The 21544-nt window shown below is 36.3% G+C and overlaps 1 protein-coding gene across 1 annotated transcript in view; it reads left to right on the plus strand.

Annotated features, from left to right (window-relative positions):
* Positions 1 to 21544, plus strand: part of TUT4 (terminal uridylyl transferase 4) — a 135945-nt gene that overhangs the window by 70284 nt on the left and 44117 nt on the right. The window contains exons 9-15 of the mRNA XM_068964156.1: positions 1367 to 1436; positions 3101 to 3227; positions 9656 to 9775; positions 9947 to 10159; positions 13966 to 14140; positions 16224 to 16924; positions 19151 to 19301. Of these exons, the coding sequence (XP_068820257.1) occupies positions 1367 to 1436; positions 3101 to 3227; positions 9656 to 9775; positions 9947 to 10159; positions 13966 to 14140; positions 16224 to 16924; positions 19151 to 19301 (1557 nt within the window). The remainder of the gene's footprint in view (positions 1 to 1366; positions 1437 to 3100; positions 3228 to 9655; positions 9776 to 9946; positions 10160 to 13965; positions 14141 to 16223; positions 16925 to 19150; positions 19302 to 21544) is intronic.

Here is a 21544-nt window from a genome sequence, read left to right on the forward strand (position 1 = left end):
AAAGTACCCAGTATACAATAACTTATTAAATTTCTGCTGCTGTCATTGTTATTATTATTACTATTATCATCCTAAATTTTATGAATCAAAATTACCTGTCAAAAATATTTGCATTTTGGCTTAGCAGAGATAGCTTATTGACTTTAGCCATACCTTCTTATTGGCTCTAGTGTCAGTTCTAAACTTCTTTTCCTCTCTCTCTTTGCCCTGTCAGCTCGCCATTATTTATCAGCTTTTGGCCATTTTTCAGGGAAATTTTTAAGGAATTATTTTGGTTCAGTTTAACCTGTGAAGGGATTTTAATATCATTTTCTTTTGTAATAAATAGCTAACTCTCATTGTGTAAAAGCTCTAAAGCATATTATTGATAAAAGCTTTTACCTTTTTAGACTCACTGCAATTCACTGTCAACCTGGCAAAAATATTTAAAATACATATTTCCACTGAAATACATGGATAGTACATCTTAAGTCACATAGCATAGGTTTTCAAGATTTAGTCTGATTGATGGATTATTCCCTCCATTATATGCCCTCTGTGTTCTTTCAGGACCTACCTCTATCCTGTTATCTACAGGATTTATTTGCAAATTCTTGATCGAGCTCTTTGTATTTATTCATTGTTATATCCACCATGCATAATACAATTCCTGATATATGGCTCTTCAGCACATTTGTTTTGAATAAATTAATTTCAACAAGTACTACTAAGAGATTTTCTTTAAACTTCAAATGAGATAATGTTAATCCATCTATTTTTGTTTAGATTAGATATTTTATGGTGTGGAGCCTACCTTGGAGATGTAGAGAAAGACTTCAGAGTGGAAGTGTGCTTCACCTGTTAGTCCTTCCTTAGGAGCTTTGATTGGGCAGACTCTCCATATATTAACAGCAAATGAGGCCAATAGAGTTAGCCTTTTACTGCCATGGATAATTTAAAAGAACTATATTGTCAAAGCGTTGTAGGTTCTCATTTCGTGACTCCTGTGGAAGTAGCCTTCAGAAGTAAGTGATGTCCTCCTCTGTTTACTATATGCAGGTTTAACAACTTTGACTAGATTGTATACATACTTAGAAATATTCAAACTTTTAAGGATGTTAAAACCTTTCTTCTTAAGGTAATTACAATGTTCTGATAGTACTTGGAACTCTGCCTATCTGTGGTTTGTGATAATACAGCAGATGACATCAAGAGAGATAAGAGATTCTATTGGGTTGATGCTCAATACAAGAACATCCATCATCTCATGGATTATCCACAGAAGCACTGAGAGTGCTTAGAAGGAAACTATTACATGTTTACCATAGAGTAAACATTTGACAGTTGTTGACATTAGCTTACCTGTTTTATTTTTTTTCCTTATTAGTATTATATGTAGATGTGGAATCTGATTTTCACGCTAAAGTTCCTGTTGTGGTGTGCAAAGATCGGAAAAGGTTGGTAACAGTGAAGAGAAAATAACGATTTTTTTTTTTTTTTTGAAATAACAGCAACCAGGTATGCAGTGAGTATTTCTAAGACAGAACATTTTTGTTTTAGATTTCTCCTTGGATTAACTTGATTAAGCTAGTTTCTATTTATTAAAAATAGCAAGCCTGCTACAAGCTTTTGAACAAGAAATGGAGTTACCAGAGAGTTAGAAATAAAATGTTCTAATGCAAAACTTTTCATTTTTTTATTCACCCAACAATATTGAGCACTTACTGTATGTTAGGTACTGCTTTGCTTTCAAACTTTTGCTTTCTTACTTTTATTTCAAAGTAAGAAATAGTCTTTCTTCTCAAGGAGCTCACTGTCTATTAGAATTTAGTTTTTAGTTCACTGAAATGGAGGTGTCATTGGAGATGACTTTCTATTCAGATATTTATAGGACTGAGGCAGCAACATACCTTTGATAAAGGAAACTACAATAATCCTACTTGAGACCAATGTGGGAGAGATGGAAACAGTATAGAAATAATAAAGTGTTCTTTTATTGATTACTTATCATTATTTCTTGTATTTTAAGATTACTATGCTTATTCAAAGCTAGAAGGATCTATGAAGATCTAGTTCAACTTCCTTATTTTCTAAATTTGAAAATTGAGACCTTAGAGTGAGTAAGTGATTTATCCAAATTCAAATTATTTAGGGGAAAGTTAGAATTGGAATAGAAGTATTAACAATTTCTAGTGATTTTTCTACCACATTGTGTTAAATTGCCTTTGTGGCAACCTCAGTCACATTCTCCCTGCCACCAAAATGTTTCTGCTATAATTTTGTTTAAGGTATCTCTTACTTTCACTAAATATAAGCATACTTGTGGATTAATAGATAAATTCTTTCTAATCTCTAATCTGGAAATAGACTAACAATAAAATCTTAAAAGTTGGATAGTAAAAATTAGATTTAAGAAGTATAGCTAGTTCAGTATTTCATATTTTGTTTTTATTATGTGCAAAGCAAAAAGAATGGACTAGGAAGATATGTTGCATTGTTTAACATTGATGTGATCAGTGTCTTTCGCCTCATATAAATAAAATTTTGATTAATCATAATGCAGCTTTTGAGATTAATTTTTCATGATCTTAAGTACTAATTACTTAAGATTATTTTTTTCTGAAGTATAAATGAACAGATAAAACATCTTTAATTTATATGGAACTCTACTGGAGAAGGCAATGGCACCCCACTCCAGTACTCCTGCCCGGAAAATCCCATGGACAGAGGAGCCTGGTGGGCTACAGTCCATGAGGTCTCTGAAAGTCGGGTACGACGGAGCGACTTCACTTTGACTTTTCACTTTCATGCATTGGAGAAGGAAATGGCAACCCACTCCAGTGTTCTTGCCTGGAGAATCCCAGGGATGGTGGAGCCTGGTGGGCTGCCATCTATGGGGTCGCACAGAGTCAGACACGACTGAAGCGACTTAACAGCAGCAGCAGCAGCAGTGATGGAAATGATACATAGTTTTCAGTTAGCTGTAAGTTTATTAAAATATTTGTTTTTTATTATGACTTCTTAGGTGTTAACTATGGATACCTGGAAAGTATAGCCACAGGATTTGAAATATTCTGGTTTTTAAGGTATTAATACAGTGAAATTTCTTTTTCATTCACAGTGGTTTACTTTGCAGAGTGAGTGCAGGAAATGATATGGCATGCCTCACTACTGATTTGCTTGCTGCTCTTGGCAAAATGGAACCTGTCTTTACTCCTTTGGTGTTAGCTTTTCGCTACTGGGCTAAGGTATGTGGAACAGAAGGGAAAAGTACTTAATATTTAGATAATTAAGGCTTTTTCTTACACAAATATATAACATAAATCATAGTGTTGTGGGGACAAAATAGTTATCTCTGCTGGACAGAAAGTGGTATGGCAGGTTCTGATAATGGAATGAAAATAAAGTTTCACAGGCATGTGGAGTTATTTATAGTTTTAGATTATTATAGTTCATTCTCTTTTATGCCATGTAGAAGTATTCTCTTATATATACACTCAGGTTTTCACTCTTACTGTAAGTTAAAGTTGTAAGGTTGTAAGATATGGTTATGCAAGTTAAGATTCTTGTGTTTGCATGTTTTTTTTCCAGTTTCTGTCTTAGAATATTATTCTCTTTCCTCTTAAATTGTTGATAACCTGCTACAATTTTTAAATGGGAAACTGCTAAGATTTAAGTATCTGAGTTTCCTAAATTAGAATTAACTTACATTATTAAAGGCCGTAGTTCCCCCTCTGCTCCCCCTTTCTACCCTTGGAGGTAGCAAGAAATGGTAATTACCAGTATCAGTCCAAATGACAAGAGAGAGAAATTTTAGCTTTTTTGTATACTGTTCATCAGTACAGTATTCATTACTTATTAGACTAGTGATGAGTAAATTCTCTGTCTTACACAAAGAAGATGAATTACAGGGGTAGTGGTGGAATGATAACTTGAGAACAAAAACAGACAGAGGATTCTCTTTAAATATTTTGCCTCAACTTTTGATTGGGGGAATCTCCCCATAGTTGGGACAGAACCAGCTGAATGGAACAGCTTAAAAAATAACAAACCATCAGAAGCCTAAAGTTGGGGTGTCTTCATACGTAAGGCCTTTGTGTTTGTTATTCCCTTCATCTAAAATGTTCTTACCCCTACATATCCATGGGTTAGGAAAATCCCCTGGAGAAGGGAATGGCTACCCACTCCAGTATTCTGGCCTGGAGAATTCCATGGACAGAGGAGCCTGGCAGGCTATAGTCCATGGGGTTGCAAAGAGTGGGACACAACTGAGCGATTTTCACGTTTTCCACATATCCAGAATGGTTCACTCTCTTACTTTTTTTCAAGTTTCTCCTCAAATTTCATCTTACCAGAGTTTCCTTGTCCACCCTGTATAAAATAGCATTGTCTCCATCACTCTCTCTGCCTTTTCCTTTTTAAATTTTTTTCATATCATTTCTTACTACCTGCCATACATATATTCATGTATTGTTTATAATTTGTTTTCTTCTGTGAAATTATAAGCACTGTGAGGATAGGAATTTTAGTCTGTTTAATTATTCATGGCTGGTCCCAGTGTTTCTCATTTTCCTGTGCCAGCTCAGAGTAAGCATTTAATAAATATTTGTTGAATACATGAACTAGTTCTTCAAAAAGATTTTTAACTCTTGGAAGTGACTGGGAGAGGTGAACCAGTCTAAATAAAATAAAAGCAAGTGGAATATATGTAAGATATCATCATAAGAAAGGCTAATATATTGTGACCATGTAGGGTTTATTTCAGGAATATAACAGTTTAATATCAGGAAATCTGGTAACATAATGCATTATATTAACAGTTTGGAGTGGAATTAACATCATAGATGCTGATAAGGCATCAGTTCAGTTTAGTTCAGTCGCTCAGTTGTGTCAGACTCTTTGCGACCCCATAAATCGCAGCACGCCAGGCCTCCTGTCCATCACCAACTGCCAGAGTTCACTCAGACTCATGTCCATCGAGTCAGTGATGCCATCCAGCCATCTCATCCTCTGTCGTCCCCTTCTCTTCCTGCACCCAATCCCTCCCAGCATCGAAGTCTTTTCCAATGAGTTAACTCTTTGCATGAGGTGGCCAAAGTACTGGAGTTTCAGCTTTAGCATCATTCCTTCCAAAGAAATCCCAGGGCTGATCTCCTTCAGAATGGACTGGTTGGATCTCCTTGCAGTCCACGGGACTCTCAAGTCTTCTCCAACACCGCAGTTCAAAAGCATCAGTTCTTCGGCGCTTTGCCTTCTTCACAGTCCAACTCTCACATCCATACGTGACCACTGGAAAAACCATAGGCTTGACTAGACGGACCTTAGTCAGCAAAGTAATGTCTCTGCATTTGAATATACTGTCTAGGTTGGTCATAACTTTTCTTCCAAAGAGTAAGCGTCTTTTAATTTCATGGCTACAGTCACCATCTGCAGTGATTGTGGAGCCCCAAAAAACAAAATCTGACACTGTTTCCACTGTTTCCCCATCTATTTCCCATGAAGTGATGGGACCAGATGCCATGATCTTCATTTTCTGAATGTTGATCTTTAAGCCAACTTTTTCACTCTCCTCTTTCACTTTCATCAGGAGGCTTTTTAGTTCCTCTTCACTTTCTGCCATAAGGGTGGTGTCATCTGCATATCTGAGGTTATTGATATTTCTCCCGGCAATCTTGATTCCAGCTTGTGTTTCTTCCAGTCCAGCGTTTCTCATGATGTACTCTGCATATAAGTTAAATAAGCAAAAAAAAAAAAAAGTTAAATAAGCAGGGTGATAATATACAGCCTTGACGTAGCTTCCTTAAAAAAAATTCTTAAGTAAACTAGAAATGGAACTTAATGACTGTTTTCTAAAACCCCCAAACAAAATAGAAGCAAACACCATCAAAAAGGTGAATTGCTCAAGCCATCTGTATTAAAATAAGGAATATTACAGAGATGTTCACCAATGGTGTTATACATTCTTTTGGAGATTTAAAAAAAAAATGCAGCAAGGAAAGAAGACAAAGTAATGAATATAAATACTGGAAAAGCAAAATGCTCTTTTTGCTAATGATATGATTGTATACCTAGAAAACTCAGGTTAAAAACTACTAGAATTTGTGATGACTAAATACAATATAAATGTATAAAAACCAGTAGCTTTTCTCTGTCATAAAAATAACCTTATAGAATAGACATAGGGAACAATATTACCTCATGACAGTGATACAAATTATAAAATACTAAGGAATAAATTTAATTAGAAAGGTACAGGAAGATAATTATTGAATGGTGAAAACAAACTCTCAGCAAATTTATTTTTTGAGAAAACATTTGTTAAATGCTTCCTGTGTGCTACATACTGTTCTTAGGTGCTAGAAACATCTAACATGATGAACTGAGTCCTTCTGTCATGAAGCTTACATACTTGTGGAAGAATCAGACAAATATATAAACAAATATGTAAATAACACAATATGTGGTAGAATTTACTGCCATTAAAATGAGATGGTGTGTTAAGAGTGTGACATTTCATTGGATGGCAGGGAAGTCTCTTTGAGGATGTGGTATATAAACTCAGACCAATGTAACTAGCCACTTGAACATCTGCGGGAGTAGCATCCAAGGGATAGCTCGTACAGAGCCTTGAAGGTGAGAATGAACTCTTGAGAAGCAGAACAAGGCAAGAGTGGCTGGAATGAAGCGAGTAAGAGTGGAAGTTGTAGTGGAGAGGTCAGGCAGGTACTTGCAGTGGTAAGGAACTTGTATTTTAATTGCAGTGGGAAGGCATAGGATGAGTTTCATAAGCAGTGTGTGACTTGATGTGATTTCTGTTTGGAGAAGGTCTTTCTGGGGTAAAGAGTAGTAATAGGGAACCAATTGAACAGGATTTTGTGGTAGAGTAGCTGGAGAGGATAATGACCTGTGTTAGGTTAGTGAATATAAGATGATGGCATTTGGTTCCATCACTTCATGGCAAATAGATGGGGAAAGCTGGAAACAGTGACAGACTTTATTTGGGGGGGCTCCAAAATCACTGCAGATGGTGACTGCAGCCATGGAATTAAAAGGCGCTTCCTCCTTGGAAGAAAAGTTATGATCAACAGCATATTAAAAAGCAGAGACAAGTTTGGTTTTTCCATTAGTCATGTATGGATGTGAGAGTTGGACTATGAAGAAAGCTGAGTGCCAAAGAATTGATGCTTTTGAACTGTGGTGTTGGAGAAGACTCTTGAGAGTCCCTTGGACTGCAAGGAGATCCAACCAGTCCATCCTGAAGGAAATCAGTCCTGAATATTCGTTGGAAGGACTGATGCTGAAGCTGAAACTCTAGTGCTTTGGCCACCTCATGCAAAAAGCTGACTCATTTGAAAAGACCCTGATGCTGGGAAAGATTGAAGGTGGGAGGAGAGGGGATGACAGAGGGTGAGATGGTTGGATGGCATCTCCGACTCAATGGACATGAGTTTGAGTAAGCTCCGGGAGTTGGTGATGGACAGGGAAGCCTGGCGTACTGCAGTCCATGGGGTCACAGAGTCACACACGACTGAGTGACTGAACTGAACTGAGACAGATTTGGGATAACTTTTATTAGTAGGGCTGGCAGAGGTAAATGACATAAGAGTTGAGGGAAACGCTGAGTGATGACAACTCCTAAATTTTTGGAAAATGCAAAGATACTAAGTTTTTGGATAGAGAGATGATATCCCTGAAATGTATAATCTTCTTAAATTAATTTTCAAGTGTACAGTAGTTTAAATTAGAATCACCAAGAATTTTGTAAAAAATTATAAGATAATACTTTAACTTAGTATGGAAGAATAAATGTTTGAGAGTAGCCAGATAATTCAGAAAAAGAAAACTAGTGGAAGAAGATGTACTTTACCTTATAAAACTGCATTAGTCAAGTGTATACCATTGGCATAGGGCTAGACAAATAGATCTGTGGGACAGAATAGAAAGCCCAGAAGTAAATCCTAGTGTAAATGAAATTTTAGTCTATGAAAAAATAAAATATTTCAGTGAGAAAACAATGGTTTATTTAATAAATGGTGCTGTCACAACGCATCTTTCTTAAAGAAAATAATGTTGGACCCTTAGCACACTAAATGCAAAAATAAATCCCACTTAAATGAAAATTCAGAATTTTAGAAGAAAATTTAAGAGTATATGTATATAACTTGTGTATTGGAGAAATCTTTTCACCGTGGTAGGAAACCTAGAAGCTATAAGCATCTTTAACTATATAAACATTAGTATATTTTATAGGATAAAAGTACCATAAATAATGCCAAAGCAGATTAGGAAAAGTAACATTTTCAAATGTATATAACATATATAAAGGGTTATTATCTATAATGTGAAAAGAGCACATACAAATTGATATGTATTGTTGGAAACAGAAAAATTGGCAAAAGACTTAATAGTTCAGAAAAGAGCAAATTCAAATCGTTAGTAATACATGAGAATTTGCATAACCTAGTAGCACAAGGAAATGCAAATTGAAGTAACTATTAGATATTACATCTCACCCATCCTGTTGACAAATTTTTTAAAAACTGATAACACCTATACACCTGAAACTACACAACTTTGTAATTCAACTATATTTTAATTAAAAAAAAAAAAAACTGGTAACACCTAGTGTTGGAAACCATGTGTATACATTCTTGTTACAGATGAAAAGAGGAAATTTTACACTGATTCTTAAAAACAGTATTATCTATTAGAATTTTAATATATCACATTTTAAAATCCATCAAACACTTCCCTGGTAATACAGTGCATAGAAATGAGCACCAGCACTCAGGAAAATGTAGAAGAATAAATAGTACAGTATTGTTTTCAAGTGGCAAAAACTGGGAACAAAATGTAAAAGTCCTTGGGTGGGGGAACTATTGAATAACCATCCAGACCATAGTCTATAATTTAATCATTTAAAAGGATACATTAGACATATGCTAATTGACTAAGGGGCTTCCCAGGTGGCTTGGTGGTGAAGAATCTGCCTGCCAACACAGGAGACGTAGGAGACACAGTTCAATCCCTGGGTTGGGAATATCCTCTGGAGGAGAAAATGGCAACCCACTCCAGTATTCTTGCCTGGAAAATCTCATGAACAGAGAAGCCTGGCAGGCTATATTCCATAGGGTCTCTCTTGCAAAGGGCTGAACATGACTTAGCAACTGAGCACACAATTGACTAACAGGAACTTTCTTGGTGCATTGTTAAGGAAGAATTATAAAATACAAAGAGATACCTGTAATACACAATTTTAGTAAAACAGTGACAAAAATGATAAAATCCTCTGTGTATTTATATAGAAAATTGGTATATATGTATATTTTTGTATGGTTGAGTATATACAAAGGCATGGAAGAGTACATAGAAGATTGTTAACATTGAGACAGAAGTGGGAAATATGAGAATAATATTTTTTAAAGATGTCCACAGTAAAAGCACTATGGGTGATATGATTCCATTTAACTAAAAAATATACGTCTTCATATGCAATAAGGAAATGAGTTGATACCAATTTATAAATCAGGGTGGTGTGATTTCAAGTAATTCCTTATATTTTTCATTATTGGAACTTTTAACAGTGATTATGGAAGGAAATAAAAGCTACTTTTATTTTGAGGGGAACAGAAAGAAAGTTAAATGGTGGTTCTTTTTTCTCCTCTTCATTTTGCAGTTGTGCTATATTGACTCCCAAACTGATGGTGGAATCCCTTCCTACTGTTTTGCTTTAATGGTGATGTTTTTTCTACAACAAAGAAAACTCCCTCTTCTTCCTTGCTTACTTGGAAGTTGGGTAAGCATGAGTTTGTAACATGTATGTGTGTGTATGTATGTATGTAGTTTGCTCTTGCAGAGTACTCTGTTCATACATTTAAAGCTGGATTTCTGGTTTGTCTATTTGTTCATCTTGTTTTTTTCTTTTAATAATTTTTTCACTATCAACCTGGAATGCCTTTTTATATAGATTGAAGGCTTTGACCCAAAAAGAATGGATGACTTTCAGCTGAAGGGCATAGTAGAAGAGAAGTTTGTGAAGTGGGAATATAATTCAAGTAGTGCAACTGAGAGAAACTCAATTGCTGAGGAAAACAAAGCTAAGGCAGACCAGCCAAAAGATGAGACCAAGAAGACAGAAACAACTAACCAAAGTAATGCCAGGAAGGAAAAATATGGCAAAGTAAGCTTATTTTGTTTTTGGTTTTGGCTTTTCTATCTGTAGAATTTGTGATGCCTTTGATTAAAGCTATTTTAATAGTAGATTGACTGACTGACCTTAAGTAAGCCTCTTGGCCTCATTTTCCTCATCTGTAAAGTGAGGGGTTGATCTGGTTTAGTTTTTCAGTACCAAGATTCTTTAATGAATTCATACCTCATTTTGAAAGACTTGTATTGTTTGAATCGTATCAAGGTAATTTTTTGTATCCTTTTCATTTAGATAGAAAAATTTTCCTTTAGAGATGGGCTGTGACCAAAGCTTTAGTATATGATTATACTGATTATGTTGCCAGATTGGTGGGTAAATGAAGACCTTATGCTTCTTTAGAGGGTGGCTTGCTTATTTAATCATTCAGCATTCATTTATTAAGGACCAGCTATGTGCCTGGCATTATCTTGAGTGCTAGATAACCCAAGATGAATATTCATGGATGATTATGTCCTCTAAAAGGGTGTAATCTTCTAAAGTAGACAGACACGTTATTACAAAAATTACATTACAGATATCATTGCTCTAACTATACTGAATTATATGTAGTTCCCTAAACTCATATTCAAGTCTTCCACTTTCCTAGACTACCTTCTACCCTTTCTTTAAACCAGCAGTACTCCCAGCTAATGATTTTGCTTATTGCTCTCTTAGAAAACTGAAGCAGTGAAAAGAGAACTTCCCATTCCTACCACCAGCTCCCACTCTTTGCACTCACATATTCTGCCTTGCTACCTACTTTCATAAAGGAACTTCCCCTGTTGTTGTCTGAAGTCATTTTCTTAACTTGTGTATTTAGTCTCATCTTTTCTTGTCTATTTTAGAACACTGCCCTAGCAATTCTATCCTAGGTTACCAATTTTTCATTCTCTGTTGAATCATACATGCTTTTATTTCTCCCACTTGAAAGAAAAATCTTGCTACCACTTCCCTTCCCAGCTATTTCCTTTCTCCCTTTTGAAGAAAACTTGAAAGAATTGTTTATGTATACTATTTCCCAGTTTCTCTGTCTCGTAATTCACTCTACTCAGGCTTTGATACCCATCAATCTACCAAAACTTGTATCATCAGTGTCCTCTGTGTGGCGAAATCCAATAGTCATTTCTTAATTTTTATCTTTTTAATTTGTCAGCAGCATTTGCCAGTTGATTATTTCCTTCTCTAAAAAATTTATTAACTTGACTTTCAGCATAGCACACCCATGACTGGTTATTCCTCCTCAGTCTCTTTGTTGGTTCCTCCTTTCCTCTCCAATCACTTTAATGTCCTCGATCCCCCTTTTTTCTGTGTCTACACTCCCTTGATGATCTCATCCAATCCCATGGATTACTTCTCTCTTTCATACCCCATACCAAGCCTATCAGGAAATCCTGTCATCTCTACTTCAAAACAAATCCACAGTTTGGCCACCTCCCCTGTTACCATCTTGATCCTAGCCATATGATCTTTGGCCTGGATTACTACCACAGCCTCATAATTTTCCTTCAGTTTACCCTTCCTTCCCCATTTTATAGTCTGTTCTCAACACAACAATCAGAATTGTTTTTCTAAAACTTAAGTCAGATCATGCCCTTCTCCTTCCCCACCCTCCAGTTGGCCCTCATTTAATTTAGAATAAAGGCCAAAGAGTTCTTACTGATTAGCTCTGTTCCCTTCTCTCTCTGCCATACTAGTTTTCTTTTTAAAACTATTTACACTACTACTTTATCCTACTTTAGTGTGTTTGCTCTGTTTCCTGTTCTTAGAATACTTTTTCTTTTTTCAAATCAAACCTTCTCAACAAGTCCTATCCCGACCACTGTATTTTAACACTGAAATTTCCTGCTTCCATATCCCATCTCCTTTAGTAAACATGCTCAACTTTTTCTTATTTCCACAACACTTTTCTTCTTCTAATTTACTGTGTAATTTACTTATTAAGTTTGTTGTTTATTATCTTCTAGTTTACTCTAGACTGTAAACTCCATTAAGGCAAAAAACTTTGTTTTTTTTTTTTTATGGGTATATCCCCAGTGCATGGCACATAGTAGGCACTCAGTGAATAGTTGTAGAATGGAATGAGTGAATGGCTGTTTTACGCTTTTTTATACCTTAGTGGTCACTTTTAGCCGGCATTCATCTAGCTAATTCCTTTAGAATTCACATACTACCTTTTCTGTTAAGACCCCTCTGATTTAGAGGTCCATTTTAACTTATAGCCTTTACTGTAAATGTTAAATGGTCTCTTCCTCTCCCAATGGTCTGTGAAATAGGACCTTACCTTGTTTAAGTGGCACTATGCAATAATGATATTTTTGGGCTCCAAAATCACTGCAGATAGTGAGTGCAGCCATGAAATTAAAAGACGCTTACTCCTTGGAAGAAAAGTTATGACCAACCTAGATAGCATATTCAAAAGCAGAGACATTACTTTGCCAACAAAGGTCTGTCTAGTCAAGGCTATGGTTTTTCCAGTGGTCATGTATGGATGTGAGAGTTGGATTGTGAAGAAAGCTGAGCACCGAAGAACTGATGCTTTTGAACTGTGGTGTTGGAGAAGACTCTTGAGAGTCCCTTGGACTGCAAGGAGATCCCACCAGTCCATTCTGAAGGAGATCAGCCCCGCGATTTCTTTGGAGGAAATGATGCTAAAGCTGAAAGTCCAGTACTTTGGCCACATCACGCGAAGAGTTGACTCATTGGAAAAGACTCTGATGCTGGGAGGGATTGAGGGCAGGAGGAGAAGGGGACGACAGAGGATGAGATGGCTGGATGGCATCACGAACTTGATGGACTCGAGTCTGAGTGAACTCCAGGAGTTGGTGATGGACAGGGAGGCCTGGCGTGCTGTGATTCATGGGGTTGCAAAGAGTTGGACACGACCGAGTGACTGAACTGAACTGATGCAATAATGATTGGCAGCATGGACCCACGTGGTCCTGAGTCGCATCCAACATCATAGTTTTTGAATTAATAGTTATTTATATGTAGCACTTAGAAGAGTGAGTGATGCATGGTTTACATGGGAGCTCCTGTTATTTTTTTGTTTGTTTCTTTTATCTGCAGCACAGTGCTGTGGACTTCAGTTCAGTTCAGTTCAGTTGCTCAGTAGTGTCCGACTCTTTGCGACCCCATGAATTGCAGCACGCCAGGTCTCCCTGTCCATCACCAACTCCCGGAGTACACCCAGACTTACAGCCATCAAGTCAGTGATGCCATCCAGCCATCTCATCCTCTGTCGTCCCCTTCTCCTCCCGCCCCCAATCCCTCCCAGCATCAGAGTCTTTTCCAATGAGTCAACTCTTCGTGGGTTCTAAAATGTTTGTTGAATTAAGGAATTAGCTTTTGAAAACCCTGGGCCTTTACATAGATTGTATAAGTAATTGCTGTAATGGAAGAGTTATAGTAGTTGTTATACAGTGGTTAGCAACCTCGGCTGCACAGGAGAATCACTTAGGAAGGAAGCTTTAAAAATCTCTGTCCATTAAGTCACAGTCTTGGAAAGGGTAAGGGAGATGGGAATGGAGTCAAACTAAAATTAGTAAATTTTAGTGCTCTTAGTGTGATTCTAATGTGCAGCCAAGGTTGAGAATCACTGGTTTAGTGGAAAGAACACAAAATTCTAGGAGTTACTAATCTGGGACACTGTGTTCCCAGCTGTGCCACAAATTGGTTTTTGGCAACTAACCCCTTTATGCCTCAGTTTTTGAAAAGGTAATCCATCTCTAAGGTCTTTTCAAGTTGAAAATTAAGTGATTCTATAGTTTTGTGAAGCTTAAAGGTATTTTTTTCTCTTCTAGTCTCCTTTAACATTGGAAACACCAAATCGGGTGTCCCTGGGACAGTTATGGTTAGAGCTGCTAAAATTTTACACACTGGATTTTGCTTTGGAGGAATATGTCATATGTGTACGAATAAAAGATATTTTAACAAGAGAAAACAAAAACTGGCCTAAAAGGCGGATAGCCATTGAAGGTGAGATGATATGTTGTATTTCATTTGGAGAATTTTTGTGTGTGTGCTACTCATTTTCTATTTCTTTTTAAAAAATTAATTTATTTGTTTTTGGCTGTGCTAGGTCTTCATTGCTATGCACAGGCTTTCTCTAGTTGCAGCGAGTAGGGGCTGCTCTCTGTTGTGATGCAAAGCTGTGGCTTTTCTTGTTGGGGAGCATGGGGGCATGCAGGCTTCAGTAGTTGCAACTCATGGGCTCTTGGAACACTGGCTCAGTAGTTGTGATGCAGGGACTTAGTTGCTCCACAGCATGTGGAATCTTCCCGGACCAGGGATTGAATGCATGTCCCCTGCCTCGGCAGATGAATTCTTAACCACTAGACAATCAGGGAAGCCCCCTCATCATCTGTTTCTAAAATAGTATTATATATAAATTTTATCCTTTCATTTTGTAGCACTATTTGCCATCAGGTTGTCACTAAATATTTTGGATAAATTCTTTATTAAGTCCATGATCGCTTTATAGGATTAATGCTTATTTGAAAGTTTCCAGTCTGTAAATATTATAATGCCTAGGGTTGTTAGCTTATTTACATACCTTTATTTTTAATTGTAAAAGTTTCAAATATAGAAAAATAGAATAGCTATATAAATAAATAAGATAGCTTTGAATATATTTGTGCCATAAAATTATGTTAAAGTATAATTTTAAAACTCAGTTTTTCATTGTCTTGTAAAGTACCTCGTCTGTTAAATGTGGCTAAGCTAAAGGAAAAAAGAACAATTGATATTGACAAATAAGCTTTCATATGAAGTCTCAAGAACATTAAGATAGAAATTAATAGTAAATATTGACAAATAAATAGTAAATAATATGGCTTCCACATTCTTAATAAAAATATTTAAATTCTATAACATTTTGCTCATCTTTTATAGATAGGAAATTGAATTTCTGTCATCATTTTGTTAGTCTGTTCAGACTGCACATTCTTCTGTTTCCTTCATCCTCTGTATGTATGCCTTCTCTACTGTCAGTTGGACCTACAGATATTCTCATGCACTCACATCTTTTACTCTCTTACATATGGTAAATAAAAGAGGTCTGAAGTCTGCAACCATCATAATTTCTCTGCCTTTTTTTCCCCTAGAAAAGGGAAAGAGGCTAGGTAAAGCTTTTTAAAGCCTATGGATTTCGATAACAGTAAAAAAAAAAAAAAAAAAGTAACAGATGCCCCAGCCTTAATAATATGAATCCTGGCCTATTATTAATCCTCTTACTTAATGATCTTCAGTAGTGGAGAAAATATGTATTGTCTTTTGGGTGGCATCATTCTTTGTTCCTGGGGCATATTTGTATTAAGGCTTATAAAATCCAAACACCCATAAACATTTTGAGAATTCCGTTCTGTGTTCCTAGTAATGAGGATTAAAATCCAAACACCCATAAACATTTTGAGAATTCCGTTCTACGTTCCTAGTAATGAGGATTCAGTTGTCACAAACATTTTCAGCATGGACATTTTAGACTGGATCAGAATCGAACTTTTGGTTTAATCTTTACATTTAGGTTTCTTTGTACTTTTCTTTCTATTATTTCTCTTTCTGTCTTTAATTTTCTGATTATTACTGAAGTTAGTCTTAGAATAAGCATAACTTGAAGCCTTGAGAGTTAGGTTGTATGTTATTTGTTTAAATTGCAAGGAGTATATAACTAAAGAATACTATGACAGGAGATGAAAATTATTAATAAAATAGGTCCTGGAGCTTGAAAAATTTCACTCTTAAGACTGTACAGTGAAACATGTTAGCTTAGCTTTTTCTACCAATTTCATCACTGCAATTTTGTAATTACTAAGTTGGCCTCCTCAGCCATTCTGTCATTAATTATCTTAGTTTATTCTTTTCTCTCTTTTTTTTTTTTAGCTTTTTATTTTATGATAGAAACAGAAGAAAGACTGCTTTTTCATTTCCAGTTAGCAGGAACTCTCACTGGGAGTTTACGTTAGAAAAATTGTGGGGGAAACGTACTCTGCTGACAATGTAGCTGTTCGTTTATTAGTTTGTTAGTAAATACTTAGCTACTGACCATTTTCTTTTTTACTAGATCCATTTTCAATCAAGAGGAATGTTGCACGGAGCTTAAACAGCCAGCTTGTCTATGAATATGTTGTAGAGAGATTCAGGGCAGCTTATCGTTACTTTGCCTGTCCTCAGAAGAAGGGTGGAAATAAATCTACAGTGGATTCCATGAAAAAAGAGAAGGGGAAAATAAGCAGTAAGAAACCAGTGAAGACTGAAACTGTGGCATCCAGTTGTTGCACTCTACTTGGGGAAAGCACAGAAAAAGTAAATGCAGGAAGAGGTCAACCTGATAAATATGATGAAATGGAAGGTACATCACAGCGATGTATTACTGAAGCTGATAATTTGTTGGTAAATGAACTAGATTTGGCTGAACGTGGACAGGAATCTTCATCTCTTTCTGCCGGTGAAAACAGTGAATTAGAGCCCAAATCAATTAAAAATCAAGATGTTTTAGCACCTTCAGAAACTTGTTTTAAAAAGGATTTCAGCCAGTATAATTGCATTGATTATAAATCCCCTGAACCAGATGAATCTTCTGGTACAGACTGTAAGTCAAATTTAGAAACAGAACATTCACATCAGATTGTGTGCACTGACACATCTGCTACCTCTTGCAACTGCAAAGCTACAGAAGATGCTTCTGACCCTAATGATGATGATAACCACCCCATCCAGGAATTATATTATGTGTTTGATAAGTTTATTTTAACCTCTGGCAAGGTAGGATACAGTTTGTAAACACTCTGTAAGAGTGTATGACTCTGTATTTATGGTTTTTTTTTTAATTTTTAATTTTTAATTTTTTTTTTTGTATTTATGGTTTTTAGATTCAGAAGTGTAAAAATAGCTTCTGTGATGTTAGACTGCTTTTGGAATGGCATTTTGGTATATATGTGTTTTTTTTTTTTTTAACTTTTTGTTTATTTGCCTTATAAGAATGTACATGAAACCCTGAAAAGCACTCTTTTTTTCTGGTTGGTGTGCTTAACTTTCTCATATATGAAAGGATTTGTTACAAAAGTGAGTTTGGTAAAGGCAGCATAAATTTTAAGTTTTGTTGCTTTTTTATAGGTGTGATTATATTTCCTTCTACAAAGGAGAACACAGTGTAAACTTTAATAGTATTTTAAAGTTTTTTTGATGAGGCCCAAGAGTTGTTCTATAAACTTAACTAAAAGTTGAGTTAAAACTATGTAAGGTCAGGAACCAAAAAAAAGAAAGAATTCAGAACCTGTGTCTGCCACTGAGCTTCTCTTTGGATTTTGGCACTTTTCTCATGAGTCTTTAACTTTTCTACTTTTAAAGTGGGATAGTCTGAACTTTAACTTGATGAATTACAGAAAATAAGCTACTTTGTAACAGAAAATAATTACTTTGTGAATAAAAGTTTTAGCTAAGTTTTACATTGCTTCAAGTGCAGGGTTTGTAACTGAACATATTATCAGCACCTACTATGAAAAAAATGATTATATAGATAGTGTATAAATCAAATAGAATACAAAAGACCCTGAAAAGTCATCAAGTTTTATTGTTTGATCAACAATTATTTATTAACAAGCTTTAAAATTTTTAACCTAATTACTAAACTGTGTATTTTCATCCTTTTTAAGGATACTCTGTCCCATTTTGTTTAGGTGTAGTATTTAGGGCATGCTGCTGCTGCTGCTGCTAAGTCGCTTCAGTCGTGTCCAAATCTGTGCGACCCCAGAGACGGCAGCCCACCAGGCTCCCCCGTCCCTGGGATTCTCCAGGCAAGAACACTGGAGTGGGTTACCATGTCCTTTCCCAATGCATGAAAGTGAAAAGTGAAAGTGAAGTCGCTCAGTCGTGTCCGACTCTTAGCGACCCCATGGACTGCAGCCTACCAGGCTCCTCCGTCCATGGGATTTTCCAGGCAAGAGTACTGGAGTGGGTTGCCATTATAATGGGTTGTTAAAAAGATGAAATAAGTGGCAGATTTTTAGAAGAGCCTCTTAATAATATAACTGCAGCTTACATTTCTTATACTTTTTTTTTCTGGAAACTTAGGGTAACTATTTCTCCGATTTTATTTCTCTCTGTATTTATCTGTAACATATTTTTAGAATTTTCTGGTAAATATATCATTTTCATAAAGGTTTTAGAGCTGATAAAAATTTCTTTGGCACTAGGAGCACAGTATTCTCACAAATGCAAATTTCTGTGTATATTTTGCTAGGTAACTGTCCAGACTAATCCTGGAGAAAGAAGCTAAGTTCCTAAGCATATTACAATAAAGAAAAGAGTAGTGCTCTTCCTTAATCATATTGTTTTTTACTCCAAGCTTGAATTTTTACTGTTTTGGTTTCCTGTCTGGTAGTCCATTGGAATATATTTAAAATGGTATTGACAGGGTTTGAAAGTTAAGTTTGTGGTTATTGCCTAAGAATTGTTTCTTGTATATAGTTACTTTTAGTTTTCAGCCCTTTAGTTTGTTTTCTTGAGTACCATGTTAATGTAATAAATTGAACCAACTAGTCAAGGTTTTCTATAATTTATTGACTCTAAAGATAGAAAATGTTTAGAGTGAAATGAAAGGTGCCACTTGAACTTTCTTTATAATCTAGTTTTTTAAGGACCTTCATAGATTAAAATGTGATGCATACATTTCATTTTGGGAGCTGATCAAATGCTTTGAATTAACCTGTTGCTTTTGTATCTCCTGCTGTTTCCTTTATCCTTCATTTTCAGGTAAATCTAATCCTTGGTAATATCATTTTAGTGAAGAAGAAAATGTTGGCTCAAAGTATGTTTATTTACATTTAATACTGAATTTCATTAATACGCTTTTTTTTTAGCCTCTTGAAAGTGCAGGCTATCAGACTGAGTTACAAAACAAGTTTCTTTTTGTACTACTTTGTAAGTGATTATGAAGTCCCTCAATAGCTTGTTTGATTATTAGATTTTTTTTTTTTAACCTTTGTATAGCCGCCAACAATAGTATGCAGCATCTGCAAAAAGGATGGCCATTCAAAAAATGATTGCCCAGAGGATTTCAGGAAAATTGATTTAAAACCTCTACCACCAATGACAAATCGATTTCGGGAAATACTTGATTTAGTATGTAAAAGATGTTTTGGTAAGTCTTTTATTACTAGAGCTACTTACTGAGAGTAGATTATTTTTTTAATTTTGGATATTTATTTATGTTTTTTACTTGAAAACAGTTTGCTTACATTTTGTTTGAGTAGAGTTTCTAAATAGTTTAGACACCAACCACATATATTTATTAACTGCTTACTAAATGCCAAAGGGAATGCAGAGTCCATAGTATTGCTTTTAAGGAGGCTTAGCGTCTAGATTTGTGCTTCTAGTTTGATGGTCACTAGATATATGTGGCTGTTTTAGTTCAGTTCAGTTGCTTAGTCGTGTCCGACTCTTTGTGACCCCATGAACCACAGCAAGCCAGGCCTCCCTGTCCATCACCAACTCCCAGAGTCCACCAAAACCCATGTCCATCAAGTCAGTGATGCCATCCAACCATCTCATCCTCTGTCATCCCCTTCTCCTCCTGCCCTCAATCCCTCCCAGCATCAGAGTCTTTTCAAATGAGTCAGCTCTTCGTATCAGGTGGCCACAGTGTTGGAATTTCAGCTTCAACATCAGTCCTTCCAATGAACACCCAGGACTGATCTCCTTTAGGATGGACTGGTTGGATCTGCTTGTAGTCCAAGGGACTGTCAAGAGTCTTCTCCAACACCACAGTTCAGACGCATCAATTCTTCAGCACTCAGCTTTCTTTTTTGTCCAACTCTCACATCCATACATGACTACTGGAAAAACCTTAGCCTTGACTAGATGGACCTCTCTTGGCAAAGTAATGTCTCTGTGTTTTTAATATGCTGTCTAGGTTGGTCATAACTTTCCTTCCAAGGGGTAAGAGTCTTTTAATTTCATGGGTGCAGTCACCATCTGCAGTGATTTTGGAGCCCAGAAAAATAAAATCAGCCACTGTTTCCCCATCTATTTGCCATGAAGTGATGGGACCGGATGCCATCATCTTGGTTTTCTGAATGTTGAGCTTTAAGCCAACTTTTTCACTCTCCTCTTTCACTTTTGATCAAGAGGTTCTTTCGTTCTTCACTTTCTGCCATAAGGGTGGTGTCATCTGCATATCTGAGGTTGTTGATATTTCTCCCAGCAATCTTGATTCCAGCTTGTGCTTCTTCTAGCTCAGCATTTCTCATGATGCATAGAAGTTAAATAAGCAGGATGACAATATACAGCCTTGACGTACTCCTTTTCCTATTTGGAACCAGTCTGTTGTTTTATTGTTCCATGTCCAGTTCTAACTATTGCTTCCTGACCTGCATACACATTTCTCAAGAGGTAGGTCCTGTGGTCTGATATTCCCATCTCTTTCAGAATTTTCCACAGTTTGTGGTGATCCACACAGTCAAAGGCTTTGGTATAGTCAATAAAGCAGAAATAGATGTTTTTCTGAAACTCTCTTGCTTTTTCGATGATCCAGCGGATATTGGCAATTTGATCTCTGGTTCCTCTGCCATTTGTAAAACCAGCTTGAAAATCAGGAAGTTCACGGTTCACGTATTGCTGAAGCCTGGCTTGAAGAATTTTCAGCATTAGTTTGGTAGCATGTGAGATGAGTGCAATTGTGTGGTAGTTTGAGCATTTTTTGGCATTGCCTTTCTTTGGGATTGGAATGAAAACTGACCTTTTCCAGTCCTGTGGCCACTGCTGAGTTTTCCAAATGTGCTGGCATATTGAGTGCAGCACTTTCACAGCATCATCTTCCAGTACTTGAAATAGCTCAACTGGAATGCTATCACCTCCACTAGCTTTGTTTGTAGTGATGCTTTCTAAAGCCCACTTGACTTCACATTCCAGGATGTCTGGCTCTAGGTGGGTGATCACACCATTGTGATTATCTGGGTCTGAAGATCTTTTTTGTACAGTTCTTCTGTGTATTCTTGCCACCTCTTCTTAATATCTTCTGCTTCTGTTAGGTCCAGACCATTTCTGTCCTTTATCGAGCCCATCTCTGCGTGAAATGTTCCCTTGGTATCTCTAATTTTCTTGAAGAGATCTCTAGTCTTTCCCATTCTGTTGTTTTCCTCTATTTCTTTGCATTGATCGCTGAGGAAGTCTTTCTTATCTCTCCTTGCTATTCTTTGGAACTCTGCATTCAAATGGGTATATCTTTCCTTTGCTTCTTTGCTTTTCGCTTCCCTTTTCACAGTTCTTTGTGGCTATTTAAATTAACTAAAATAAAGAATTCAGCTCCTCAGTTAAACTAGGACACTTCAAGTACTGATGTGTACTGCTGCATGTAGCTAGTGGCTACTACATTGGACAGTCTGG

This window comes from Capricornis sumatraensis, chromosome 2, assembly GCF_032405125.1.
Source record: "Capricornis sumatraensis isolate serow.1 chromosome 2, serow.2, whole genome shotgun sequence".
Taxonomy (NCBI): domain Eukaryota; kingdom Metazoa; phylum Chordata; class Mammalia; order Artiodactyla; family Bovidae; genus Capricornis; species Capricornis sumatraensis.